The sequence below is a fragment of the Bos indicus x Bos taurus genome, chromosome 5, assembly GCF_003369695.1.
Source record: "Bos indicus x Bos taurus breed Angus x Brahman F1 hybrid chromosome 5, Bos_hybrid_MaternalHap_v2.0, whole genome shotgun sequence".
In the NCBI taxonomy this organism is placed as follows: domain Eukaryota; kingdom Metazoa; phylum Chordata; class Mammalia; order Artiodactyla; family Bovidae; genus Bos; species Bos indicus x Bos taurus.
In genome coordinates, this window is record NC_040080.1 from 109,474,640 (window position 1) to 109,493,530 (window position 18,891).

Below are 18,891 nucleotides of genomic sequence, written 5' to 3' on the forward strand. Positions count from 1 at the left end.
TGTGAAAGTGCTGCCTCTTCTGGAAGCCATCCAAACCCACTGCTTGTGTTAAAAGCCTCTCCCCGCTTTTTCATGGCCACAAGTCCTGCACACTTCGCTGAGCCTCTGGGCACTAACAACATCCACCCACTGCTCAGTCTCCTCCTCCACTCTCAGCGCCATAAGAACGCCTTTGTATCTTCAGCATAGAATAGACAATTAATACATATGTCAACTGATTTAAACAGTGAACAATTTAATGAATAAGCAATATATGAAAACTATAATTAAAAAAATATTATTCTTTGTTCAAGAGAAATCCTTGAAATTTACAGAACTTAATGCCATATTAGTAGAAATGGAATGATTCCATTTGGTTTACTTCTTCAAACATAAAATCTCTTGCTGCAGGCTTTCTGATGACTCTGAAGCCACCTCTATGGATGATACTTCAGCAGCAGTATAATTTTTCATGGATCTGAGCAACTGTGAGATCAGGGACAAAGGTATAGTGAGTTCAGCCTTTAGCTGCAAGAATTGTGAAAGTGAAAGTCGCTCAGTCGTGTCCAACTCTTTGCAACCCCATGGACTATATAGTTCATGGAATTCTCCGGTCAGAATACTGGAGTGGGTAGTCTTACCCTTCTCCAGGGGGATCTTCCCAACCCAGGGATCAAACCCAGGTCTCCCGCATTGTAGGCAGATTCTTGACAAGCTGAGCCACAAGGGAAGCTGCAAAAATTGTACTACAGATTAAAAATTTTTTTTCACAGGTTTTTTTATTTAACTTTCTCTTATCTTTCTCTATGGTCTAGAATATAAATAAGTCACCTAACACATAGGAATAAAAGTTGATGTAAGTTATAGAAAACTCACATCAGAACAAAGGCCTTGCCTACCACCTTCCTATTACAGCCGTCTTCCTAATTATTTCCCCTGTACTCCTGTGGCACTTTTTATTTTTTTGGTTATCACCATACCTCCATGACAGCAAGCTGAAAGAAGGTAAATATGACCATCACTAAATCTCCCATTCCCAGAATGACACCCAATCCAGAGGAGGTATTCTTCTACTGTATAGTTCCTTGAAGTACCTTGAATACAGTCAACCAAACCAAACAGAATAAACACGCATGACAATACAGAAATGTATGCAAAGCAGCTCAGTTGTAGAATATGCTAGAATATGTGCAGCAGCTAGCAGATCAATCTGTCATACAACAATCTGACAAATCCAGAATTGGCAGATGCAGAAATGCAAATATGCCCTAAATATATCTGCAAATTACAGCCAAAGAAGAGAAAGAATTGTGTGTCTTATAGGCACCTATGGGAAACGAGCAGTTTTAAGTAGAGTATTTTTATGGGTTCACAACACTATTTTTCTTCATGAAGATCAAGAAAACAAACTAAATTATGACATGAAATTTATATTTAAATATGTCATAAATTCATGTATGCTCATCTTTCCTGTATTTCTATTCCTGGAATCTCAATATTAAAAATTCAGATCCTATTAATCCTGATTATACCTGCCAAAAATGAACTGAGAATCTTATGAATAAAGAGGCATCGGGATACTCAGTATTTTGTGATAATCTATAATGGAAAATAATATTTAAAAAGAATATATATTTATATATATATGGGATTTTTGGTTCATGTAGTTGTTATTAAATTATGAATTGATTTTAACATATATATATTTATATATGATTGAATCACTTTGCTGTATACCTGAAATTAACACAATATTATAAATCAACTATATTTCAATTTAAAAAATTAGAGGAATCTGGAGCTAACTGGAAAAGTAGATTATTAAATATTTTGGATCTGTTATGGCCCAGTTCTAAGGTTAGTGCCATAGTATATTCAAAGGTGTATGAAATATATTCTACACTTTTAGAGAACATGCAATGTTATGAAGATAAGTAAATGAAAAGTAATATATTTCAAAAGTAGAAAAAAATAAGTGGCAAAAGTATTTGTTGGCAACATATACTTTCAATGCAATTGAAATTCTAAAGTGCACTGAAGGGATAAGAGAAATATTTCTGAAAGACCTTTAAAATTGACTACTTTGTGTTGCCATTCTGCATGCCCTGCTCTGTAAAACCTACTCAATCCCATGAATTAAACACTAGTCCTCTACATCATCTAGCTGATGATATTCCAAGGGTCTAGCTCCAAATCGAGATGTACTCTTGAACCCAGAACTTCATTTCCAACTACCGGCTGGGCATTTCCATGTTAATGTCCCAAAGAGACATCATACTCAGCATATACAAAACCTCCCAGTTTTCCCAGCCCCAAACCATTCTCTTGTTTCTAGTTTAGTAAATAAACAAAACCACTTTCCTATGTTCTCAGGTTCAAAGCCTTGTACTCTTCCTCTGTTTTACTCTAATCCTTGATTGCTGCTGCTGCTGCTGCTGCTGCTGCTAAGTCGCTTCAGTCGTGTCCGACTCTGTGCGACCCCATACACGGCAGCCCACCAGGCTCCCCCGTCCCTGGGATTCTCCAGGCAAGAACACTGGAGTGGGTTGCCATTTCCTTCTCCAATACAGGAAAGTGAAAAGTGAAAGTGAAGTCGCCCAGTCGTGTCCGACCCTCAGCGACCCCATGAACTGCAGCCTACCAGGTTCCTCCGTCCATGGGATTTTCCAGGCAAGAGTACTGGAGTGGGGTGCCATTGCCTTCTCCGATTGCTCCCTAATAAATGGTCCAAAACTAAGCACAGCTTGAAATCCAATCTCCTTGCTTCCATTGTGTAATGGTGCAAGGGTTACCTTCCTTCATATTTTTGTCTTCTTCTTAAGAAACATCAGTGCTCTCCATTCCTTACAGGCAGTATATAACCTAAACTTCTTGGGTAAATTTTAAACAATTGGCCCCTGCCTATAAATCTGGCCATTTCTCTACTTTTTTTGCACCAACTGCAGTAGCCATCCTCGAGCCTTACACGCTCCTGTCTTTACTTATATTGACCCAATCAACCTGGAATGCCCTCCTCCCCATGAGGTCACCTGATGTAAAATTTGTACTCGTCCTTCAAATGTCATACCATCGAGTGCTTTCCCTGACATCTCCCTGATAAAACAGCACTCTCACTCTCCCATCACCCTTCCTCTGTTTTATTTTTCCTCATAACACATCACCTATTACATAGCTCTTTGTTCAGTGCCTGTATCCAGCCACAGAACTCTAAAAAGATGGTCAGATATGTATTTGGGTGCTCAGTAATATTTGTTGAACTAATGGAATTTAATCCTTCAGATGCCATTCAAACTCATCTTTTCTTCAAGAGACCAAAGTAGGGTTTTTTCCTCTTAGGGAAAGATCACAGTCTATCTTACATTATCTGTGTTGATATATATTGCAACCCCACTATGCTGAAGGGACTGTGGTTTACTAATTTTTTATCTCTTTTAGCACCCAATGAACATCCATGAACTAAATTCAGCGTGAATAGAAATCTTCAAACAATTAAAGCTTTCTCCAATCTATAGAAATAGATTAATCTTTGGGATGGTACTGTTAATGTAACAACAAAAAAAATGAGGATGATAAAAACATCAAACAATTTTCAGTTTGGGCATCTAAGAATTCCAGAAAGTAGTTCTTGATGCAAAGAAAATATGGGATATCTAGGTTTCTTCTTTATTTGGAATCATCACTTTTCAGACTGAATGCCCTATATATTACTTTTATTTTATTTCCACTACACTAGCTGAGTCAATTTTAAACTGATGGCAAACTATTCTTCTGCCCTCTCATATTGATCCCCATCCAGGCAACAGTGAATTTCAGTGATTAAAAGTCTCAAGGTAGCACCAAAAGTTTTTGTAAGATTCCTTCAGGCTTTTAAGGAACTAAAGTGATTTTTATTTTTTGGTTAGGCTCTACTATGTTTTCAGGGTCAGTGGTTGGCTCTCATGTTGATACTTTTATATGAGATTATAACTTGCTGAGTCCCTTTTATTTCACAGCCAAATGTTCATTTGGATTCATTGTGGCTGGTACATAATGCTTAACTGCACAAAGTGGAAGGGACAGACTGAATCCAGTAATCATTTGGACTGCTTAAACAGACAAATCTGCAATGTAAGAAAATTTTATTTTTCAGATGACCAGAGTTCTTAAAAAAGCACAGGGCTTTGATTCTACAATGACACAAATATTTTTATGTATATGCATTAATTTATTTATTCACACAACAAAAGTGTGGGTACCAACTACATACAGAACACGATGGTAGACCAAAATGTAACAAAACATTGTGTCTGTAGTCAGAGAGAATATACCCTTCTACCAAATGTTTTCTTTTTCACAAGCAAGTGAATTTCATATAAAATGTTTTAAGTCTTGATCTTCCTTTGCTGCTGCTGCTGCTAAGTCGCTTCAGTCGTGTCCAACTCTGTGCGACCCCGTAGACGGCAGCCCACCAGGCTCCACCGTCCCTGGGATTCTCCAGGCAAGAACACTGGAGTGGGTTGCCATTTCCTTCTCCAATGCATGAAAGTGAAAAGTGAAACGGAAGTTGCTCAGTCGTGTCTGACTCCTAGTGACCCCATGAACTGCAGCCTACCAGGCTCCTCCGTCCATGGGATTTTCCAGGCAAGAGTACTGGAGTGGGGTGCCATTGCCTTCTCCGTGATCTTCCTTTATTTAAATCTAAACTAATAGAATCACTATTTTGAGAATATTAACAGGTTATGGTTCAGAATTCTGATGCTATAGAGTTCCAATATTAATAGTGGGCCAATGTCATATAGGATTTGAGTGACTGTGAAAAGTCCCTTTGCCTACTAACATTCTGTGATTCAATGAATACTGAACTCCCTAATAAAGATGAAAGATGATTGCATAAATCTTTATGAAGTTGTATAAAGAAACAGTGTTATTTGGAGATACCAGGCAAAAGTGGTAATGGTTTGGTATCTGACACGTTCAAGAATATTGACATTGTTAACTTTGCTTTGTGAAAACACCTTTCAGGGTAAAAAGACTTAAAAATCCTTGAGTATCTTCAGTGCTGCAAATCAAATAGCTCAACACTCTGGATAAATTACCTGTTGATCAAACTGTCTAGGCCAGTTCTCCAAGCTGCATTTATAATGATAAATCAAATTCCTCTAAATAAAAAATCAACTTCTGTATGAAAGTTATACTTCAGTTTAAAAAATAAAAATATTTCACTTAAAATATATTTTATAAAATGTTATTAAGCCAACTGATATTCAATCAAATATATGTTAATACCTTACTAAAGCAATTGAATATTGCTGATATTGTAAAGATTTTTAATGAAATACAGACAAAGCATTTGGCATTAAATATAATGAATAGTTCTATATATTTAGACACAGGATTTAAGATATAAACTACTTAAGCCTAAACCTCAAGATAAAGTCTGCAAACATTTTCAATCAGTAATCAAATATTCTACGTGCAAAAAAATCTGTCACTATAACTATCCCTAAGAGAGCGCCTATTTTGGCCACCTGATGGGAAGAGCTGACCCATTGGAAAAGACCTTGATGCTGGGAAAGACTGAGGGCAGGATGAGGAGGGGGCGACAGAGGATGAGATGGTTGGATGGCATCATCAACTCAATGGACATGAGTTTGAGCAAACTCCGGGAGATGGTGAAGGACAGAGAAACCTGGCGTGCTGCAGTCCATGGGGTCACAAAGGGTCAGACACGACTGAGTGACTGAAGAACGCAACAAGAGAGAGCATACCTTTGGCAACCCCGTCGTTCCAGATGTGTAAAGGATATACAGCGGATGTTCAGAAAGAACGGGAACACAATCATGTGACTGTGCTTTTGAGAGCTCTTCATCCCAATCAAGATAACAACCTGGAGCCAAGGGAACCATATCCTACAAAACAAAAACCCAGGAATATGCACTGAACAAAGGAGATTACATCAGGAAAACACTGGAGAGTAACGAAATCTACATTAGTCTGAGTGTCTGACTGAAATCTAGGCCTATACAGCTAAATGTCAGACCAATAAGTCAATATCTCAGGGTCATGAGTTTGGATAAATGTTCATAAGAAATTCAACAGTTTGATGTTGACTTCAACTGAACTTATCGCAGAAAATGTTTTATTTAAACCTAGAGATATATTGAAGAAATTAAATGTGATGCAGGCATGATTTCATCAACAGTAAGAGCTTAACTAACAGAGGTTCATGATTCTACAACTGTATGTACACTATCGACTTTAAAAACTAACTTCTATTTATCATAATCTATTTCTTTTTACTTTAGAACTACTGTCTTCACAATGAAATCTCAACTAACCTACTAAAGTTTCTCTTTACACAAGGGTAATACTGCCATTTAAGGGTAATACTGTGGTCATTTTTCCAAACAGGAGAATATTAAATCACTTTCAGGAGAGGAGGGTTAATCTACTTTCACTTTTTTAAGGACAAAAATCAGTTCTGAAATTAATGAGAGTATGAGACATGTATACAAAGCTACCCAAGTTTTTCTCCACCAACGATACTAATATGGTAGAAATGCGTGTTTTCTTTTGTGTTCCTAGAACCAAGCTCTGTGTTGCAAACTTATGATAATAGAGCCATGAATTGGACAGACACATCTTAAGTTAGACAGGTATCTTTAAAAGGTGCCAATGAAACAAGCCAGTGAAGAAGAAAAAAGTGGCTTATGGAAAAATTATTATAGTGGAGAGTTATAGCTATTTAGAGTTATGATCCAGTACATGTCTAGTTATTTTCTGAAATGTTGACTAATCACAAGATGACAAAACAGCAAATTTACAGTTGCTGAACCTGTTAGTAAAGGTACAAGGCAAGACTACACAGTCCTCACTGAAAATAAGTTCACCACCTAGAGAGCGTATGTAACTATCACACTTCATTCAGGTAATCCCTCAACTAAATTCAGAGACACTGACAGATTTTTAAAAGCCAGGTCATTTCCGCTTCTGTGGTTCCTTAATTTATTGATTGGGGTTGTAAAAACAATGGTCATATATTTAAATGGATACAATTACAAACCGCTACTTCAATATATTAATAGTATCACAAATATAATGCCTATATGAATAAGCACATGATAGACAATAATCTGAATTGACCTTCAAGAAGGGGAAGTTTTAGCCCCAACTGATTTTTCCAGCCCTACTGTGGATGTGTCCTGGAGGCACCATTTAGATAAATAAATATAATTAACTGTGATCAAACTTTCCATTTCCATTTGTTTTTATGCATCAGATAAACACAACTCAATTCAAATTATCAAGCCTAGAGCATCACAGTTACAGACCTGTAAAAAAATCATCACACTGTGTAACAAAAAAAAAATGTCAATTGAGTAATCACAAAAATAACTGCAGTTCAAACAAAATGAGGATTTGGATGAAGGGTTATTCTTCAGGCTAAGAAATGCAGGCATGTTTAAAGAAGATCTAATGAGAGGAAGACAGGGGAAAATCAACGTTAGCCTTTTCATACATGCATTTCTTCTATAGACATATCCCTCCTAGTTGTTATCACTCTTAAAAGGCAGTCCTGGGGGAGCACAACAGATGAGTGATGTGACCTGCCAATGGAGCCCTCACAGCCTCCCTGAGGCTTAGGAGTGGCAGCCAGGTTTTTATCTCCTCTGGCAAAAAAGCAATCCTAGTTAGGAGATGCATCAGCGAGCCTCATAATTTGTATCTTTTCTAAACTCAAAGCAAAGCCAATCCACTGGGCTTAATTACTGCCTCAACAGAAGGTCAGATATGAAGGACAAGAGACATCCAGCTGAAATAAAGGAGAGTCAAAACAGAGGAAAGGTCTCAGGAAAAATAAGGAGAGGGAGAAAGGGAGCTAGTTATGGGAGGGGGGAAAGTAACAGTGGATCTCTACCTATCAAGAGGAAAGAGAAGGCTATCATCCTTTTTAATCAAATGTACATGGATTTAATATTAATACTTTATTTAAAAGGCAGAGACGGTCAGACTGGATGAAAAAATTAAGATCCCAAAATGTTATCTATGAGAGTTTTTTTAAAAAATACAAACACATTACTGTTAAAAAGAAAGACATGGGAAAACGTTACATCATGCAACAGAAAGTACAAGATTAAATAGTTACATATCAAAGTAGATTTTTATAAAATACCAAACAATAAAGAAAATGAGCAACTAGAACTCATAATTTTCTGCTGGAATAATAAAATGATTATGTCCACTATGTAAAATTGTGTCAAAGTTCTTAGTAAAGTCAAATATACATCTACTATATGAATCAGCAATACTACCTCCATATATTTACTTAAGAGAAACGGAAACACATGATCCACACACAGCCCTGATTAAGAATGTTCATAGCAGCTCTAGTCATAATAGCTCCAAAGTGGAAATAACCCAAATTTCCATAAATAGAAGGATAGAAAACCAATTTTTTATATATTCATGCTAGGAAATACTACTCAAAAGTAAAAAACAATGAACTATTGATACATGACACACAAGAAGTGTATCTTCAGAACATTATATTGAACAAAAGAAGGGAGACATAAAAGTCTATGCATGGTATGATTCCATCTATTTGAAGCTTGGGAATGAAGCAGCAACAACAAAAAATCTATGACAGTACAAATCAGAAAGCATGTGCCTCTAGGAATGGGGAATTGTTGACTGGAAAAAGGAACAAATATGGAAAAATTCTCTATCTTGATTCGGATGGAGTTATGCAGGTGCATGCAGTTTTGAAAATGCATCAAAATGTACTCTTATGATCTATCTTAATGTATTAAAGTGAAAGTGAAAGTGAAGTCGCTCAGTCGTGTCTGACTCTTTGTGACCCCATGGACTGTAGCCTATCAGGCTCCTCCGTCCATGGGATTTTCCAGGCAAGAGTGCTGGAATGGATTGCCATTTCCTTCTCCAGGGGATCTTCCCAACACAGGAATTGAACCTGGGTCTCCCTCATTGCAGGCAGACGCTTTACCATCTGAGCCAGCAGGGAAGCCTAATGTAATAAATTATCTCAAAAATTAAAATAATAATAATCTTCTGAGTGCCTACAATATGCATAATATTGCATTAAGATGTGAATGTTAGAGATGTATGCAAATATTAATAATAAAAAAGGTAAAAGATTATATTTGCTTGAGAAAAATCTGATTGGAAACATATCCATATACACAGCATTTATAAAGCAAAAGAAAACAGCATATATCTCATTGGTTAAAAGTCATTAAACTGAGTTTAAATGCTGGCTCTACCACTTCGTGGCTGTGACTCTGTGGTGTGACCTGTCCATGACTGTATTTTCATCTGTAAAATTGGGCCAGTAATAACATCTACTTTACTGGTTTATAAGAATGTAAGAATTGAATAAAGAATATCTGAAAATCCTTTGGGTCTAGCCTTAAGTTCTTTGGAAATTCTACATGAATTCATACATGTGTGAATAGCATACACACACACTGAACACTTGTGTTATTGTGTTCCTACCCTTCCCCTAGCCTTTTCTTACTCAAAGCCTTCTGGATTACTGACTTTACACTCCCTGACCCAACAGCAACAAGCCTTTTTTAAAAACATGCTGGAGGTCATCTGAAAGAAATTTAAAATTCTCCTTCAAGACATTGAAAATATTAAAATCACTGAGTGCAGCCTTTCCTGAGGAACCACAGACTACTCAGACTACACTGGAACGTAATGTAGTGATGGGACTTCCTAGGTGGTAATCAAACTGAGAGAGCTCTAATGCTCTCTGTTCTTACATCTTGTCATTTAAGCATTTTCCACAGATAACCTCTCAAGAGTTCTACAAATTATGCATGATTCTTTGCACACTTGCAATTTTCCTTCTGCAAAAAATTTTAATCTGCTAGAAACCCAAGTCAGTCTAACTATAAATAGCTGGAGACCTAGCTTGGGATGTAGAAATAAGCTGATTATGTGGGCAAATTTACTAGGAAAAAGCATTGTAAAATACAGTCATTTATGTATTATACTGCTTTTTCTTCCTTCATGGATCACAGTAATTTATCTGTTTAAAATATTCATATTTTGTTTTCCTGAACATAGTTTTTATTTCCAGACCGATTACTTTTTCTAACATTTTTAAAAGACATTTTAAAAAGAAATTAATCACACCTCACCACAGGACTAGGTAGCTGAGAGATTAAGCATACTGTCAGAATGCACGCATTCAGATCATGACCCTGATGCTAGCTGGACAAGTTACTTTATCTCTCTTTTTCCTGGACTCCTCTTCTTTAAAACAGGAGTAATGCCAAGCTCATAAAGTTATCAGGAAGTTTTAAAAAAATTATCCATGAATGGAGTGTCTTAAAAATTATACAGTAAGCTGTCAGTAAATGTTTCTGGTACAGTTGAACCTTGAACAATACAGGTTTGAACAACAAGGGTCCACTTACATGTAGATTTTTTTCAGTAAATATGTTGGAAAAATTTTTGAAGATTTATAGCAATTTGAAAAACTCGCAGATGAACCATACTACTTAGAAATATCAAAAAAGTTAAGAAAAAGTGATGTCATGAATACATATGTGGAGATACTAGTTTGTCTTTATATAGGCATAAAGTAAGTGATATTTAATATAAAATTAATAATGTGATAGTTTCCCTACTGTTTCCTAACTTAGAATTACATTACTTTACAGTATACCTCTTTCTCTGGTACTTAGAGAAACTGGGTATCAGCCTATCATCACAGGGAAGTGATTTTTTTTTTAAGTTAACAATGTTTCCAATATTATAGTATGAATATGACTATAAGGCCATGCCATATGCCATAAAAACTGTGTATTTCATTCATTAGTGTATAGCCCAGGCTATCATGAAGCAATTGTATTGTTGCTTCTTTGCTATGAATGTGTGAATCATTACATCTGTAACTAAATATGAATTTCTTTTTCACATTATCTTTTCATTTTTGATGTCTAGGGTTGTAATATGTAGTACATCTGCAGTATTTTGTATCATATAAGACAATATTGATGCAGGTACTGATAGACAATTCATCTTATAAACAGACATAAACTTACAATATGGATAAATATAATTCAGGTAAATACAGTTCTTTCTCTAGCCTACTTTCAACAACAGGCTATTAGTTAAATTCATGGGAGAGCCAAAAGTTATAAGCAAATTTTCAACTGTCTGGGGGCTGATGTCCTTAAACCCTGCATTGGGTCAACTGTATTATTATTAAAGTTATAGTATAAATTAATAAAGGACACCACAATAGACTATTCACTGGATCCAATTCATTAATATTACAGATATTTCTATGTTTCAATCTTTTTAAGTTAGTTTTTTATAAAGACAGAAAACATCATTGTCTTTTGCCCCAAATAGTGACATTCATAAAGGATACTTAAGAGTTTATAAATCAAGTGCTCCTGTCAAATCGTCAACAACAATCATCCTTAGCACACCAGCATAAGCAAGAACCAAATTCAGTATTCAGATTACCGTATGTGGACGATTATAGATGAGAACTTTATCTGGCTTGTGTTGTCCTATTCTCAGTGCCTCTTCTACGAGTGGTACGTACTCTACCTTCCTTCCAGGTTCAATGCCAAATGATGCTGTAATAACCAGCTTGGGCTACAATGAAAAACAAACGACAAAGCTGAACCATCCTAGTTAAGGTAATCACAATATTTCAGATGCAGGCTGACAATTTAACATTTCTAAAGAAATGTTTGAACGATTCTGTTCTCTCTTGAATAAATGGCCTGAAAACCAAGAAACTAGTTTTAAATGGTATAGCCCTAACCACTTCCACATAAATCTCCTTTACCTGTTCAGAATTCCACATTCAATGATGCTTTTGGCCAACAAACAGGAGCTGTTAAAAAAATACTTCCCAAAGAATTCATTAAGCCAGGTAGATGTAAATTTGCCATGAACCAGTGAAATGGAAGCTTAGAGTCCCCTCACTTGCATATGCCCACATAACAGCTGGTTGTTACTGAAGTTGTAGCATTTCTTAGAGGGGAGAGACCCACCCTGACTGCTATCAATAAGCATTTCTAAGGTTTTTCATATAAGCGTCTTTGCTTAAACACCTAAAGTGACCTCAGAAGGAAGAGACTGGAATCTCTAATACTTTTTTATGATTCTTTCTCATTTCAAATGCATACTCATTTTCACAAAATATTATATTGCAAATTTGTCCTGTGTTTCTTAAAAGGGCCCTCAAATGATTTAAGTTTCAAGTCCCACAGAGTCTGAGTCTGCTTTTGTCATTAAGACACACTTGGCACTTTCTTTGCCCGACAATTGGCCAGTCATTCTTCAAGATATGTGCAGGTGTAGCCGAAAGAGTCAAGGTGAGTCTTCCCTCCTTGGTAGATTCTGAGCAGGCCTCAGACATCCATGTAGAGTCAAGGTGCTCCTTCGTTCCCATCTCTGCACAGGGAGCTCTCCACGGACAAGTCTGGGCCCCAGTACCTCCCTGTCTCCTATGCCTGGTACAACGCTTGTCGTAACATAAGCTCTCAACAAAATACTTGTGGCATGGAACCAAAATTCTCAGTAATTTACAAAACAAACATGCCTTTGTTCTTTTAAGTACACTGCTTCTTCACAGAGAAATCCAAAGCAAAGGAGACAGATAAATTATTCAGGAGACAGAAAAATCAATCCCAGAAGGTGCATCCATTCCTGAATTTTGATTTCTGGTTACAATATGCTTCCTCTAGGGAAGGGTTATATTGTGCCAAATATATGCATATATAGCACTTTCCAGTTTTCAGTATCATTCAATACTCGCGGAACTGAGGCCCAGTGCCCGCGGCATAGTGAGCCCCAGCTTCTAAGTGGTGGAATCAGAAAGAGGGCCAGTTCTGACAGATTTCAAAACATTCCTCTTTCCACTATTTTAAGCTGCCTTTTAAAAGCAAAAAAAGTAAAAAGTAAATCATGTATCCTTTTATTATATTTTTAAAGGTCAGACGTTTGAATATAATTCACATATTAACGTCTGTAATATGTACAAAAATAACTCTAGATAACACTCCCTACAATTAGAATTCTGAATAAATGAAAGTTACACATCAAATTAAAAACATGTATAGAATATATCAAAAGTTGAATAAGTTAATAAAGGCAAAATTAGATTCTTCCTCTAGAAAATCATTCTTTTGCATTTCTATTAACAGCCTTTTATTGCAGGTTTTATTCCATCTCAATCAGAATACATTTTTCCCATCTTCATCTATTAAAATAAAACTCTTCTCAAGCTATTTAGTTGAAAATCATGACATCAAAATCATTCCTGGTTTCAAATATTAACTATTTTCAAATATCTCAGGTATGTATTGCTGTCTCCATCTTCTCATCATCAATTTGACCTGCTCAAAAGTCTTGCCCGTAAGAACACACACTTATTGCCTAAACTCCTTAACAAGATTAGGGTACGTATGTGTGTGTGTGTTGTTATGAATGAAAAATGCCAGTGATGCAGCATAAGTTTTACAAATTCTTATTATGTGTGTGTGTGTATATATGTTTTTCCCCATGTCATATAAAAGCTTTTTATAAAAAACAATGTATCTCATGTGTTAGTTGCACAGCTGTGTCTGACTCTTTTGATCCCATGATCTGTAACCTGCCAGCCTCCTCTGTCCATGGAATTCTCCAGGTAAGAATATTGGAAAGGGTAGCCATTCCATTCTCCAGGAGATCTTTCCAACCCAAATGCCCAAATGCTGTTTAAGAATTTCTGTAGCTAAAAAACTAGAGAAGTCTCCAACTGCCCACTGATTTGCAGATCAGTGACACATTTCCCCCTAGACTTCCCTTCAAAGGACTAAAGGAAGTGAAAGTTAATTTGCTCAGTTGTGTCCAACTCTTTGTGACCCCATGGACTGTAGCCTACCAAGATCCTCCATCCATGGGATTTCCCAGGCAAGAGTACTAGAGTGGGTTCCCATTTCCTTCTCCAGGGGATCTTCCCAACCCAGGGATTGAACCTGGGTCTCCCACATTGTAGGCAGATGCCTTACCATCTGCACCACCAGGGAAGTCAAAGGACTAACTCAACATGTTTTTAAAAGGAGAGAGGGAAAAAAAAGAACCAGCCACTTTGTGTGCAAACCAGCTTCCTAGTTCTAATAACTGATCTATTTATTACCAGATGAAGTCACATATGTAAAACCTCACTCCCTGCCTAGCACTCAGGGGACCCTCAGTATATACTAGTTCCCTTTTTGTTAAGAATGTCTCATCCTGGGCTTGCAAAACTCTCTGGATCAATCATCTCCTACTCCCATAATGACAGTCCTTCTTTAACCTTCCCACTGCTATTCCTCTCTTGCACATCGCTCACTGGCCACTGATTCACAAAGAGACCAGCGACCGAAGGTTCTCATTCCCGCCTTTCTCCCATTCACACCATATTGCCAGACTTGCCTCCTCTTAACATTGCTCAAAACATGAGGGTCACCTGCTCAAAAACTTGACTGGTCGGCATCTACAGGATGCAACTCAGACAAAAACTGCCTTTGCAAGCTCACCTTCTCTTCCTCTTCAATCACATTGATCTATTTGCTGTCCTTCAAAAGGGTTTTACCCTTTCCTGCCTCTAGTGCTAGCCTCTAATTCTTTTTCTCACCTTTTGGATCCGACTACATCATTCTTTTCAACTAGCTGAATCATAACCAAGATATTATATAACTCAAATCTCACCTCTTTCAGGAAGCCTTCTTCAGCCACCCCAACCAAGAGATATCATTCCTGTCTCTAAATCAGGGGTCTGAAAACTATGATTGAGAGCCCAATCCTGCCCAAATTACATTCTGTAAAGTGTTGTTGGGACACTGCATGCCCTTCGCTTCTGTAGTGCTTAAGTGCTACAACACAGCTCCGTAGTTTCAACAGAAGCTCACATGTGACCCACAATGCCTAAAATACTTACTACCCGGTAACTTACAGAAAAAAGTTTGCTAATCCCTGCTCTAAATTCATAGAATAATAACAGCTAATCTTTTTTTAATGGGTACTATATCCCAGACACTATGTTAAGTGTTTTAAATTCAATATCTCAATGATATTTCACAACAGCCTTTCAAGTTTGTGATGTCAGTACCCCATCTAAATGTATAACTTCACCCGTCCCTGACACTCCCTCAACCACTATGATATATACCACCATTCATGGAAATATACAGGTTATAAAACTAGTCATGTGCCCCATCCATGTGATAAGTATCATTTATTAACCAGTTCCAAGAAGAGTACCAGACATAGAGTGGAAGCTTAATAAATACATGCTGAATGAGTATATTAGTTATTATCTTTCTTAAAGTTCTTATACATCCAAATGTAAATGGCAAGTTAATTTGAAAGACTTGCACCTTACATGTCATACTCTTCACAGTATTTAGAGTGATATCTTTCACATAGGACCTACTCACAAATAAAATTTTGGTTAATAGTGTATGCCAAGTAAAAAGTCAACTTTATCTCATTTGATAAGAGGATCTAGTAAACACAATCACTCTTGCATGGTTCATTTGCAGATGAACACAGCTGTACTATATGTGGTTATTGCTTGATTTCTCCAAACAAAGCACTTACCTTTGCATGATCAATGCGAGTGCTTAGTTCTTTGGATGCAAATCCCCCAAATATGAGACTGTGGATGGCTCCTATCCTGGCACACGCCAGCATGGCGTACATCGCCTGTGGGATCATGGGCATGTAGATAACCACGGTGTCACCCTTCCTGACACCATGCTTGACCAAAACACCAGCCAGCTTAGAGACCTGTAACAGCATCACCAGATCAGCAAAGTGTTCTCTGTATGAATTCACTAAACTTGTAAGGTATAGGAGTAACCCTACAAGACACTCACCCCATTGGCAGTGGATTATAGAAGCCTGAGTAATACATATTGATGATGATGATAAGTGTTTAGATGGTGACAATAACAGACATTTGGACTATTGTAATAGACTACAGGGCTTTCCTGATAGTTCAGTTGGTAAAGAATCTGCCTGCCATGCAGGAGACTCCAGTTTGATTCCTGGGTCAGGAAGATCCCACCCACTCCAGTATTCTTGGGCTTCCCTTGTGGCTCAGCTGGTAAAGAATCTGCCTGCAATGCAGGGTACCTGGGTTCGATCCCTGGGTTGGGACGATCCCCTGGAGAAGGCAATGGCTACCCACCCCAGTATTCTGGCCTGGAGAATTCCATGGACTGTATAGTCAATGGGGTCAGAGAGTCGGACCCGACTGAGCGACTTTCACTTTACTTCACTTGACTACAAGCCGATTTACTATTATTATGCCACGTGAATTTCATGGCTTAAATTTGCTTAATTATTCACTCAACAATATTTTTACTGAAAAACTATCATATGCCATTGTGTTTAAGGTTGGGAAAACAACACCAAAAAAAACAAAGACACAGGCTTTTCCCTGTGGAGCCTGTATGTTAAAGGGTAATCTGTCAAGTGAACAGATAAATAAACGAGTCTCAAATTCAGATATATGTTGGGCTAATTGTTGAAGGAAACAAGCATGGATTAACAGGGAAAACATATCATCAAACATTTATAAAGTAAATAAGACAGATTCTATTATTATTATCATTCCTATTTTAAAGAAAAGGCAACTGACACTCAGAAATAATAAATAGCTAACCTTAGGTGTAACCAGGATCCATTACAGGCCTTTTGACCTCATATTCTTGGTTCTTTCTGTTGCCCTAAAACCAAGTATTTTTTCTTTGCTGTTTTTAATACTAATTATCTATATAAAGTGACTGCCCTCTATATTAAGAGCATACATTCAAACTTTTTTTTTTACTTCTAACATGCATTTAGGAATCAAACAAATATTTTTCATCTTAACATGTATTTCTAGTAATAAAGACAAAAATGGGTTTTTCCTGGTGGCTCAGCCGGTAAAGAGCCCATCAGCCAATGCAGGAGACACAAAGAGACACAGGTTCGATCCCCGGGTAGGGAAGATCCCCTGGAGAAGAAAATGGCAACCCACTCCTGTATTCTTGCCTGGAAAATTCCATGGACAGAGGTGGCTGGCAGGCTAAAGTCCATGAGGTCGCAAAGAGTTGGACACGACGGAGCACACACGCAAGTCCAAGTTCAAAGATAAAATAGATCATAAGCCTACACATGACATAGTTTGTTGCAAGAAACCTTTCCACTGCAGCAGACTGCAGGAAGTATGCACAGATTTAAGTGAACAAGAACTTCAACATTCTTTCATCTAAAAAATATATATTGAGTTTCCATACATCACACACATTGTTTTCTGACACATCAGTAAACAAACAAGACAGAGATCTCTACCCCCAGAGTACTCGTGCTTGTTTTAACAGAGGGTATGAAATGAACATAATAATCATATATTACGTTAAAAGGTACTGAGTGCCATTTGATGGGGGGAGTAGAGCAAACCAGAGGGGACTGGGATACAGGGGATATAACTCTCAACGGGACCATCAGGACAGACCTAAGAAAGCAACCCTTGAGCAACGACACGCAGGAGGTCAAGAATAAGTGGCTGTCTGTGAGTATACTATTTCAGGCAGACAGGACACCAGTACGGTGGTGTAAATGGGATCATATGTGATGTGACTGTGGAACAGAAAGATCAAATGAGAAAGTAGTCACGTATCAGGTCAGAGCACTTAAGGGGTGGAAGGGATCCGCTGGGCAAATGGAAGGACTATGCTTGCCTTTAAATGTGACGTTTAAAAGAGTGAACAGAGGAGGCCTGGGAGAAGGAATTAGGCCACACCGCTATTAGTGGTTCCTTTCATTTCACTCTGCCTCTCCTACTTTTTGAACAAGTTCAAAGGATTCAGAATCCTGATCATTCTTCCTTTTTCTCTCTATTCACTTCCTCTGTGCAGATGGCAAAAGATGTGGTCAAGGTCAAGGGCTCTGGGGAAATACAGAAAGTAACAACAACTATCTCAGTGTTTCATCCTGCCCTGTATTGCAAACTCTAATTTTGTGCTATTTTTTTAAGAACCCCAAGTTGCCCAGTAGGAAGTTATAAGAAAAATAAATCAAAGTAACATCAACCATGAACTTAAATTCCTAATGGAGTTTAAGAACCAACATAACACCAAAAGTTATATCCAAACATCTCACTGTAAACCCTGCAGAAAGTAGCCACGCTCTGGGGTTGCATTACTGGGTGTTCCATTTAAGGTGGAGCACTGGGAGAGACCAACGAGAAGAGTTTGTCCTATTCACAGCTATAGTCTTGGCATCTTAAATAGTGTTGAATAAAAAGAATTTTCAACCAAAACCCAATCCAGCAGTGATTCAGTAACTTTAAAATCCAGTCGCACTTCACAATGTTGCTGGAAGATGTCTAAAATTTGTCTGTCCTCTTAAAGAAATGAAAATCACTAAATTCAGCTCTTTAAAAAAAAAAGAAGAAAAGATCTCACAATGGCTAAATGTAGCCCCAAGATGTATTTAAGGTGAGGTCATGTCACACCTAAAAAAGACAAAGAGCCAACATATTAAAATCAGAAGATTTCATATGCAAATTCAGATTTCTAGGTTCTCTTAAAAAACTGGAAGGTCTAGTCACAGTGGCTTTGTGTTCTTGAATGACAACAATCAACTGAACCCAAAGATCAGCTGCTGGGTTTGCCATGAACTTGCCATTCCCTAGGGCTATTCAAAACAGAGCTTGCATTGTTCTTTCCTTCTCAGTTTAAAATATATTCTTCTGCAACCTGTTTATTTTGTCATGTGCTTACACCACAGTTCCATAATTAAAGAGATGTGAGTTTTGTTGTTACTTAGTCACTAAGGCATGTCTGACGCTTTGCAAACCCTGGGCACTGTAGTCTGCCAGGCTCCTCCGTCCATGGGATTTCCCAGGCAAGAATACTGGAGTGG

At 37.5% G+C, this 18,891-nt stretch overlaps 1 protein-coding gene across 4 annotated transcripts in view; it reads right to left on the reverse strand.

Moving 5' to 3' along the window:
- ACSS3 (acyl-CoA synthetase short chain family member 3) overlaps positions 1 to 18,891 on the reverse strand; it is a 183,876-nt gene that overhangs the window by 113,952 nt on the left and 51,033 nt on the right. For 3 of the 4 annotated variants that reach the window (XM_027543267.1, XM_027543266.1, XM_027543265.1), the window contains exons 3-5: positions 15,577 to 15,765; positions 11,464 to 11,598; positions 5,727 to 5,867 (exon numbers count right to left, since the gene is read on the reverse strand). In XM_027543267.1, coding sequence (XP_027399068.1) covers positions 5,727 to 5,867; positions 11,464 to 11,598; positions 15,577 to 15,765 — 465 coding nt within the window. The remainder of the gene's footprint in view (positions 1 to 5,726; positions 5,868 to 11,463; positions 11,599 to 15,576; positions 15,766 to 18,891) is intronic. The other variant, XM_027543268.1, reaches the window with a different exon arrangement.